The sequence below is a fragment of the Pygocentrus nattereri genome, chromosome 20 (genome assembly GCF_015220715.1).
Source record: "Pygocentrus nattereri isolate fPygNat1 chromosome 20, fPygNat1.pri, whole genome shotgun sequence".
Classification (NCBI taxonomy): Eukaryota; Metazoa; Chordata; class Actinopteri; order Characiformes; family Serrasalmidae; genus Pygocentrus; species Pygocentrus nattereri.
Genome location: NC_051230.1, coordinates 34,465,050 through 34,476,529, shown reverse-complemented (window position 1 = coordinate 34,476,529; position 11,480 = coordinate 34,465,050). Strand labels below are relative to the sequence as shown.

The following is an 11,480-nucleotide window of genomic DNA, read 5'->3' as shown; positions in this document are numbered from 1 at the left end:
ATATATATAATCTGTTTTTACACACCACAATTCTCCAATATATATATAATCTGTGTTTTTACACAACACAATTCTCCAATATATATATATAATCTGTGTTTTTACACAACACAATTCTCCAATATATATATATATAATCTGTGTTTTTACACAACACAATTCTCCAATATATATATATATATAATCTGTGTTTTTACACACCACATTGCTCCAATATATATATATATATAATCTGTGTTTTTACACAACACAATTCTCCAATATATATATATATATAATCTGTGTTTTTACACACCACATTGCTCCAATATATATATATATATAAAATCTGTGTTTTTACACACCACAATGCTCCAATATATATATATATATAATCTGTGTTTTTACACACCACATTGCTCCAATATATATATATATATATATAAAATCTGTGTTTTTACACACCACAATGCTCCAATTGGTAAGATAAATGGCTTATATATATAAGTGTGTTTTACAGCCTTTATTGATTCAGAACTGCAGTGGCAGCTGTAAATTTCACTGCAGGAAGGAAAAAAAGTGTTTGAGGTTTAATGTTTATATGCTTAAGCATGACCTGGTGATTCCTCTGAATGTGACCCCTTGCAGCCTTGGGGCGGAAACTGAATACACTGCGTTGTGGTGTGTGTGGCTTAAAGATATACTGTACTATCCTATCAATCAGCCTCATGACCTCATCCACTCACTGGTGTTTGCCAGGCTATGGGTAGATCATTATCAAAGAGCTGCTCGATACCCACTCATGCTGTGTGGTACAGGTTACTGTTGAGTGAGCAATTCAATTTTTCAGACTTTTATTGCTCCTCTGTCAACTCAGTTCCTCCAGATCAGTATTTGTGAGTTGTCCTTGACCAAAACGTGATAAGATACTATAAGGTATGTTTCTATATATACTCGAATGGTAGATGATCCAGTCACTCAGACTACCTTCGGAGGTGGTCAGGGACACCTGAAACATTTGTAGCGTGAACCCGAAAACGTCCCAACAACGATGAGCAATTTTAATCAGAGGAGTTGATGAAGCAAAGATGAACGCAGCTGATTAGCTTATTTCTTTGTCTTCTCTGATGTTTGTTCAAGTTACGTTAGCAGTCCAAGCAGAAAAGTGTGCAATAGCCTTTACAAATACATGAAAAAAACACAACAAACGCAGCGAGAGACTTGCATAGTACATGTACCCTTCCAACAGCTCCCAAACTCCATCGAAGTCTGTCACAGGACGCATCTGACAGTGAAAGCGTAGATAATAAAGTCAAAGTTTATTTATAAAGCGCTTTTAACAGCCATTGCCACAAAGCAGCTTTACAGAAAAATCCCAGCCCAAGCCCCCATGAGCGTCGCCAATGGCAACAGTAGCAAGAAAAAAAGGAAGAGCGAAGAGGAAATAGCTGTACATTGCTGTGTACTTGTGGTCGGAGTCAAGACAGGCATTAATACCATGACATCTGCAAAATATTGACAACGTTCATAGACGACAGTCATACAGCATCAGAAACCACATAATCAAGTCTATTGAAGGTCCTGAAGAGCTCCAGTTGGTACCATGCTAATGGGGCAGCATGTCAGTCATAGTTCCAGTGCTAAAACTACAGACGCTAGACAACTGGCTGATGAACTACATTTGGGCTAAGCAGAGCAAACTGTGAGTGTTGTTGAGATGTAATGTTTCTTGTTCTATAATTTTCTCCCCAGTTTACTTGTGTCCAGTTCCACCTGCTAGCTAGGTCTCCAAGCTGGAAGGGTGAGGGCTACTGCATGCCTTTTCCAGGACACCGGAAGCTCAACCGCGCCTTTCCAAACTGCACAGCACGGCGCGCTTAGGGGAGATTCTCTCATGTCTGCTAACAGACGCTCACGTTGGCAAGCGTCGTTCTGAGTGATGCGAGCACGATTATACTGTATTGGAATATATGTGCAATGTATGGTTGTGGCATCAGCAGGGACTGAACTCTCAACGATAGAGCCACGTAGACACTGGAGCCCTTGCTGAGTTTGTTCTTTTGTACGTTCAGACTTATCAAACCAGAACTGAATCATAAAGCGGAACAGGGGAATTACTGCATGTGGTTGCTTTGCAGACATAAAGCCTCTATATAAGCTACTATGCCATTAAATTCGGCTTTAATGACGTGTTAATTGCACTAGTTTTGTCATTAAAGAACTGATAGAGACTGTAAATATACACGTGTGTGTTGAAGCTGAAGCAGACACCTCCTCTCGCTTTTTCTGTCTTTCTCTCCGCTTCATGGAGATGGATGGAGGAAAGGTAGCAGTTCATTTGCACTGCAGGTTCCTTATCAGTGTCGGGCAGAGACAGAGAGAGGGAAGAGAGGAGGAGGGAGAGAGGGAAAAAAGAGAGAGTGAGCGCTTATCACAGAAAGCCAGCAGTCCTTCTTTAGGCCCTTGCTGGAATGAGCTGGGGGAAAAAACTCCTCCCATGGGCATTACATGCACACATACTCACTCCCTCTCTCTGGCTCTCTTCTTAATCTCTCTCTCTCTCCCTCTCTGTCCTTCTATCTCTCTCCCGGCTCATAGCCAGCCTGCATAAATGACCCCCACCACTCATCCATTCAGGGTGCGTTTACTGTCCCTGCTAACGACCCTCCCTGAACAAAAGCCCCTAACGTGGCTCTGTAGGATGGGGTAAGGGCAGAAAGGGCAGGCACAGGAGGCTATTTTGTGGTGGTGGGGCTGCTTAGTGTGGTCTGGTAAATAAACGCAGCCGTAATGGTGTAATAATGGCCACGGCATGCGCGCGCTCTTTTTTCTTTCTCTCTTTCTCCTTTTCTTTCACACGGAGGGAGGGAGAGTGTGAGAAACATGCATGCTGTTCAAATCTGACCTTTTTACGTTTTGCCTTTCTGCTCTGGTGCCAAAGCTATTCATTCTGCTCAAGACCCAGCACATACAAACAAACCCACCCAGTTAACTCCTCTTCACCGGACACAGCTGGAACAACTAGCTGTTGTTCCCATGAGTTAAAGCCATGTTTCTGTTAGAAATCGGGTTTACTCAGTTTTACTTTTCCTTACCACTAGTGTAGTCAGTGAGCCATGTTTGGTGTCTGAAGTTCGCTTCTGTGGTTTTAACACTGGAACTATGAGGTTAATGTGAATAGCAAGTAATGGAAGTGTATACCCACAAATTAGCATGGTGCTAACTGCATGCCTACATCACACATTTGCCTCGAATTGAGTTTTTAAGCAATCTAAAATAAATTATGGGGGGTTAGATTGAATGAGTGTAGATAATATCTGATAAGTGTGGGGTTAGATTGAATGAGTGTAGATAATATCTGATAAGTGTGGGGTTAGATTGAATGAGTGTAGATAATATCTGATAAGTGTGGGGTTAGATTGAATGAGTAGATAATATCTGATAAGTGTGGGGTTAGATTGAATGAGTGTAGATAATATCTGATAAGTGTGGGGTTAGATTGAATGAGTAGATAATATCTGATAAGTGTGGGGTTAGATTGAATGAGTAGATAATAACTGATGAGTGTGGGGTTAGATTGAATGAGTGTAGATAATATCTGATGAGTGTGGGGTTAGATTGAATGAGTGTAGATAATATCTGATAAGTGTGGGGTTAGATTGAATGAGTGTAGATAATATCTGATAAGTGTGGGGTTAGATTGAATGAGTAGATAATATCTGATGAGTGTGGGGTTAGATTGAATGAGTGTAGATAATATCTGATAAGTGTGGGGTTAGATTGAATGAGTGTAGATAATATCTGATAAGTGTGGGGTTAGATTGAATGAGTAGATAATATCTGATAAGTGTGGGGTTAGATTGAATGAGTGTTGATAATATCTGATAAGTGTGGGGTTAGATTGAATGAGTGTTGATAATATCTGATAAGTGTGGGGTTAGATTGAATGAGTAGATAATATCTGATGAGTGTGGGGTTAGATTGAATGAGTGTAGATAATATCTGATAAGTGTGGGGTTAGATTGAATGAGTGTAGATAATATCTGATAAGTGTGGGGTTAGATTGAATGAGTGTAGTTAATATCTGATAAGTGTGGGGTTAGATTGAATGAGTGTAGATAATATCTGATAAGTGTGGGGTTAGATTGAATGAGTGTAGATAATATCTGATAAGTGTGGGGTTAGATTGAATGAGTAGATAATATCTGATGAGTGTGGGGTTAGATTGAATGAGTGTAGATAATATCTGATAAGTGTGGGGTTAGATTGAATGAGTGTAGATAACATCTGATAAGTGTGGGGTTAGATTGAATGAGTAGATAATATCTGATAAGTGTGGGGTTAGATTGAATGAGTAGATAATATCTGATAAGTGTGGGGTTAGATTGAATGAGTAGATAATATCTAAGTGTAGTGTAGGTATCGGATGAGGATAATGGATAATATTGGGTGAGATTGGGCAGAGATGTGGGTAGTTTTTGGTGAGTGTGAAGTGAGATTGGATGGAGGCTGGGGTACTTTTGAGTGAGTGGGGTAAGATTGTGAAGAGGCTCGAGTAGTTTAAGCTGAGTGTAGGGTAAGATTGGGCAGCGGCTAAGGTAGTTTTGGGTGAGGCTGGGCTAGGGTTGGGTGAATGGTAAGACTGAGTGGAAGTGAGTGTGGACCGGGCCAGTGGTAGTTTTGGGTGTTAGGGTTTGGTGAGTATGGGGTAAGATTAAGTAAGTATGGACTGGGCCAATGGTAGTTGTGGGTGTTAGGGTTGGGTAATTGCGGGTGAAATTGAGGGGAAGTGAGCGTGGACTGGGCCAGTGGTAGTTGTGGGTGTTAGGGTTGGGTAATTGCGGGTGAAATTGAGTGGAAGTGAGCGTGGACTGGGCCAGTGGTAGGGCTAAGTGAGAGTGGGATAAGATTGGGCAGAGGCGGAGCTAGTTTTGGGTGAATGTGGGGTAAAGAGGAGGTGTCGGAGGGGTTTTTAGTGTTTAGTAAAGGCTGTTAAAGTTTCCCAGCGCTGAATAGCAGCTCTGCAGGTGCGACGTGTGTATGATGACTGCGTGTGTATGAGTGAATAGGCCCTGACGTGCCCCCCTAGACTTTGCCTCCCCTCCGTTCTCCTTCTTAATCCCACGGTAATCCCATTATGCAAATCCCCCCAAAACGCACCAAGAGACTTTTCACACAGCCTCAAAAACAACACTCCAGCGCTTAGAGGAGAATCGCTTCAGCTAGACAGCCGCTTCAGATCTGAGAGCAGGCTGAACGAGGGAGACAGTGAGGGGGGGGAGGGGGGGTATTTTGGGGACCCCTGGGGGACCCCTCAGCCAAAGAATTTGTCAGCCCTCAGGCTTGTGTCTGTTTTTTTATTTATTTTTTTTATGACAGTGTAATTTATGTGTGGCCTCTGGACATGCTAAACGAGATTACCACAGGGTTGACAAAACCCAGATTGTAAACGTGTCGGCGAGAATCTGCTTCTTCACCGCGCTTCGGCCAATCGGCAGCGCTTAGATTGTGATGTTACTGTTCCTGCTCAGTGCTCCGCTGACACAGCTCATAGCAGGTGGACGACTAGCGAGTTCACGTATGTAAACAGAACCTCTCTTGCATTAGACCTAAACAACCTGAAAGACCCTGACCCCCAATGTTAAGTATGGTGGAGGGTCTGTGATGTTGAGGGGATGTTTTTCCTCCATTTTCCTTAAGAACCTTGTTAGAGAACACAACATCAAGGACTCCATGAAATACCAGAAGATTCTGAATCAAACTCTACCTGCTTGGATCAAGAACCTAAAAATAAGTCATCATTTAATCCTCCAGAAGAACAATAATCAAAAACATATGTCCAACACAAAAAAGGTTTACTGAACTCAAAATGAAGCTTCTGCCCTGAACATCTCAGTCCCCAGATCTAAACCCCATAGAAAACCTGTGAGCTGAGCTAAAGAGAGAGAGGGGCTAGGACTGGAGAGACTCTGTGATGAGTACTGGTCTCAAATTCCCTGCTCTGGGTTCTCCCACCTTAGAAGATGATGATGTAGGAGAATAAGTGCTGTTTTATTTGCTAAGCATTGAATGCAGGGCTGTGAATAATTATGACATGTAGTTTGTTTGAAAAACTGCTTCTTGATGGATTTATTGGAGCTTTGAAACCGATTCGTCATGGTTTACAAGTAATGTTTGGTTTGGCCTGAAATGATAAATGTTTCATTACAAACTATAAACGGATGAAAAGTGTTACTTCTATTTTCAATCTGCAAAATTTGGCCAGTCTTTCTCTCTTTTTGCCTTCAAATGTCAAAGCATTAATTCTATATGAATGTTTTTATGTAAGGGGCGCCTACTTCACACTGTGTGGGCTAAATGATCACATGAAACATGAAATGAAAAATCAGATGCCTATTTAAACAAAATCAAATAAAGCGGTGCATTAAAGGAAGGGGGCACCTGACTGTTTAGCATAATGAATCAAGTATGAGTGTGACATGATATTTTGTTGCAGGTGTTGGCCTGCCTCACATTGTTTACCTTATACAACTGCCGTACAGCTCAGACAGGAGTTCCAATCCCGGCCGATTTTCAGTTGGGCATCCCAAAAAAATACTGCTATGACATTGTTCCAATAAGTAAATTTAACTGTGTCATGGATGAATGGAAAGCTGATCTAAATGAAACGTGACGAAATGTAAATAACTCAACTGAAAAGCAACATACAGTTTTGTTTTCTGTTTATGTTGCTCTAAGTTTTTACTTTTTTTAGGCATGTTTCCTTTTTTAACGCTCATTCTATTGGTTGTGTTATTTCAATGACTCTATTTATGATATGTTGTTACTAGTTAGTGGAAACATCAAGTCAAATCGCCCATCCCCATTAACGAGTTAAAATGGTTTTAATGGCCAGGGTAACGTGTTAAGAGTATTGACAGGTGTTGAGTATTTAACGGGAATTACTGGCAGGTGTAAATGACTCCCTCTCTCCTGCAGACTGCCAGCGTCATGGCAAATACAATACAGCTGTAAAATACATAAGCCTCCACTCGTGTTGTTCTCCCCTCGTCCCTCGCTCCCCTCCTTTCTCTCCTCTCTTCTTCCCCTCCCTCTCCCTCTCCCTCTTATTCACTCTTTTCTGTGAGAGCATCTTGTGAGAGAGCTCAGAGTGGGGCTGAATCTCGGACTGAAAGGAAGCGCCGGACCACAGTACTCTGACTAATCTTCTACTCTAGTGCTTTAACACCAGGTCCACTGCAGCTCCGCTTAGCAAATATCATTGTTATCCTTCCTTGCGCATTCTGGAGGGATCACGCTTTTTCTGAATCAGAAAATTCACAGGTAAGATTCTTTTGGCTTCATTTCCAGATTATTTTTTGCACACACTATTTATGATTGACCCCTTAAACTCTAAGGACTATTGCGTACCAGTTTTACAGTAATTGCAGGATTGTTAGCAGATAAAGAGAAAGCAATTTAAGAAGAATGGATGTGATTAGTTTAAAGGTGTGAAGTTGATCTCTTTCTTTTTTGTCTTCTCAGTCTCACCATCATGACCCGAAAAGTGTTCACTAACACGCGTGAGCGCTGGAGGCAGCACAACGTGAACACGGCGTTTGCGGAGCTGCGTAAGCTCATCCCAACGCATCCACCCGAGAAGAAGCTGAGCAAGAACGAGATCCTGCGGCTGGCCATGCGCTACATCACCTTCCTAGTCACGCTGCTGGAGAAGCAGCAGGGCGAAGGTGCCGCAGCAGCTCACTCTCCGGCCGCCCTGCTCACGCTTATCACGGGGAACATGCAGAACCTCCGCTCAGACCGAGCCTGGACCAGTGACTCCGACCCACAGTCTCCTGGCTCCAGCAGCGACAGCACGGAGTCCTGGTAGTACCTGCTGCAGCAACATGGGAAATCAAGAGCATTTGCTACCGTTTTTACAGAGAAAATCCGGAATGCCTGCTGAAAATTACGCAGAGAGAATTTAGAACGACTGCTGTGATTTTACAGAGAGAGTCTAGAACGTCTGTAATTTCACAGAATTTAGAGCGTCTGCTGTAATGTCACAGAGAGAATCTAGAACATCTGCTTAATTTTTCAGGAAAAATATCTCGAGTATTTGCTGTTCTTTCACAGTAAGAATCTGAAACCTCTGCGGTAATTTCACTCAAAAAGATCTAGAGCGTCCGTCCTTTCAGAGAATCGGGAATGGCTGCTTTAATCGCTCTGAGAGAAGCGAGTATTCCTGCTGTAGTTTTACTGCGATTGTACGAACGGCTGATGTAATTTTACAAACGGTAGCTATAATTGATGTGATTATGAGGACGTAATTTGGACCATTTGCTGTCATTTCACAGGAAACCCTAGAACCTCAGCCATGCAAGAAAACTAATGTGTGAGTAATCAGATATGAATCCAGATCTAACCCCAATTTGTCTAAAAACTAGCAATTAATTGAAACTGAGTAGCAACTGTAAAATTTTCATTACCAAACCCTCAATCACTGGAAATAACTGTGACCTAGATGGTCAGTATCTATGACTACAGCCACCACAGAAGAAGCTTCTCAACTAAAGTGGACAGGGGTGCTGCTTTCCACCTTTATAATAATGCTGGTGAAGCAGAAGCTGTTCATTCCAGAAACTCTGTGATTTATTTATTTATTTATTGTCAATTTTGGCATGATTTTGAAAATAAGAGCAGCTTCTTTAAGTCGTAATAACTAAAAGGTCACCTTCCCTTTTCAGTCTTAAAGATATTACTTGCTTTTTATTTATTTCTTTGTCAGATGGTCAGGACTGTATAACCGATAACACCTGTAAATGATTCTTTTTCTATTTAAATATTTGTTAATTTATTAAACAGATGTTAATTTATTGATTGTTCAGTGAACATGAAACGTAGCCAAAGATTGTTAATATTTTTGTGCAAGCTGTAAGCTTTTGCATGGTAGAAGTGATATATCACTCTCTTCGAGGTTTTGTCTTCCTTGTTATGTATTTATTGTATTAATTTAACACATTTTTTTGGTATTAAAATGCAAAAAGTTGGAAACCATTGCAGTTTTTTTTGCACAATTAGCATTGAAGAATTTACGTAAATGAGAGACTGCCTGTAACGTGTGCTGTTTTTAGCCTGCCTGAAGTGAGATGCTTGATTAGACCCAACGGAAAGTTGCCTAACCCCCAAACTCCCAAAACACGTGTTTATGTGTACATATATACCACCCTAGTTCCAACAAAGTTAGGATGCTGTGTAAAATGTAAATAAAAACAGTGCAATGATGTGCAAATCATTTAACCCTTTCATTTAATTGAGAATACTACAAAGACAGCGTATCAAATGTTTATTTTGAAAAATATTTGCCCATTTTGAATTTGATGCAGCAAAATGGATGGGATGACAAAAGACTGGTAAATTTGTGGAATGCTTAAAAAAAAACACTTGGCAGAACCTGATTGAGTACAAAAGAGCGTCCTAGAGAGGTTGAGCCTTTCAGAAGTAAAGATGGGGAGGGGTTCACCACTCTGTGAAAGACTGCATGGGAAATGTCTGTGTGCAAGAGACAAGGGCATAAAACAGTACTGGCTCGTCATGATCTTCAGGTCCTCAGGCCGCCCTTCGACTATTACAGAGACGATGCTGTAGAGGAAGTCACTGCATGGTACACTTACTGTGAACACAGTTCATCACTGCATCCACAAATGCAAGTTAAAACTCCACCATGTGAAGAATAAACCGCATATAAACAGGATCCGGAAATGCCGCCGCCTTCTCTGGGCTTGAGCTGATTTAATATAGAAAGGGGCGGAATGGAAAGGTGTCCTGTGGTCTCACCAATTAAAGTTGGATATCCTCTGGGCTAAGGAGGAGAGGAACCATCACACGTTATCAGCACATAGTTCAAAAGCCAGCATCCATGATGGTGTTGGGGTGCATTAATGCTGAACGATATGCACAGGGTTTTAGAGCAGTATTTGCTGCAGTCCGGATGACGTCTTTTTCAGGGAAGACCTTATTTCAGCTGGACAATGCCAAATCATATTGTACACGTATTACTACAGCATGGCTCTGTTGTAAAAGAATCCGGGTGCTAAACTGGACTGCCTGCAGACCAATTCTGTCATTCAATGAAAACATTTGCATTGTGAAGCAAAAAATATAACGGAGACCCCCGACCTGTTGAGCGGCTGAAATCTTATTTCAAGCAAGAACAAGAAAACATTTCACTTTCAAAACTACAGCCGTGTCTCCTCAGTTCCCAAGTGCGAGCATGAAACGTAGCCAAAGATTGTTAATATTTTTGTGCAAGCTGTAAGCTTTTGCATGGTAGAAGTGATATATCACTCTCTTCGAGGTTTTGTCTTCCTTGTTATGTATTATTTATTGTATTATTTTAGCACATTTTTGCTATTAAAATGCAAACGAAAACTTACAAACCATTGCAGTATTTTTTTTGCACATTCAGCATCTTTATCATTTATGTAAATGAGAGACTGCCTGTAACGTGTGCTGTTTTTAGCCTGCCTGAAGTGAGATGCTTGATTAGACCCAACGGAAAGTTGCCTAACCCCCAAACTCCCAAAACACGTGTTTATGTGTACATATATACAACCCCATTTCCAACAAAGTTAGGATGCTGTGTAAAATGTAAATAAAAACAATGCAATGATGTGCAAATCATTTAACCCTTTCATTTAATTGAACATGGTTAAATAATTTAACATGGCCATCCATGACAAACACTTTAGTGCTTTAGTGCTATATATGATTTCAAATGGGATAAATATTCAGAATTAACAGAATCCATTGGTTTTTATACTGTGGTCAAGCACTGTTAAATATTCTAGGCTAACTGTATGTACAGTAATATTTAGGTGTAACCTCTTCTTGGATTAAATGTCCCAATAATGATAGATTGTTAGAACATCTGTCAGGTTCTCATAAAAGCACGTGGTGCAGTGGAAATGTCCTTTAACTGAAGAATTACTAGCCAACCGAGTAACTAACATTGTACTTCAAACTAAAATTAGCAATATTATGGCCTGTAATGAATTGTTTTTGTCTGTCTATAGCTTAAATTATTAACATCTTACTGTTCCTCGTAGTTAACTAAATAAAATATTGCAAAATAATAAGCGGCCTGGTGTTCAGAGATCATTTCGAAAATCTTTCATTTTATTTCCATTCTATGAATTATCAGTAATAAGATCACATATATTTGAATATTAAGATATTTGATGTCACTGTCAGAATAAAACCTTTTTTAATTTATTTTTTCAATTCAAATCCTTAATTATGTTGTACAGAATTTGAAAATACCAGCTGTCCTTCACAGTCTTAAAATTTCTTGACAAATGGACCAACAGAAATGATCCAAAATAATTTGTGAAAAGCCATTGTAGCCATTGTGGAGCTTCAAGGTTTTCTCCTACTGCGTGTTGTTAACTGATGTTGTTATTTATTGCATGTATCATTATTATTGTCATTAGTATTATTATCATATTTATTATTATTGTTAT

At 40.4% G+C, this 11,480-nt stretch overlaps 1 protein-coding gene across 1 annotated transcript; it reads left to right on the top strand.

The window, feature by feature from the left end:
• Window positions 1–5,379: 5,379 nt before the first annotated feature.
• On the top strand, window positions 5,380–9,253 carry tal2 (T-cell acute lymphocytic leukemia 2). The gene is made up of 2 exons (XM_017682755.2): window positions 5,380–7,302; window positions 7,504–9,253. Exon 2 carries the CDS (start codon window positions 7,514–7,516, stop codon window positions 7,847–7,849), a length of 336 nt encoding a protein of 111 aa, XP_017538244.1. The 5' UTR covers window positions 5,380–7,302; window positions 7,504–7,513; the 3' UTR covers window positions 7,850–9,253.
• Window positions 9,254–11,480: the final 2,227 nt, after the last annotated feature.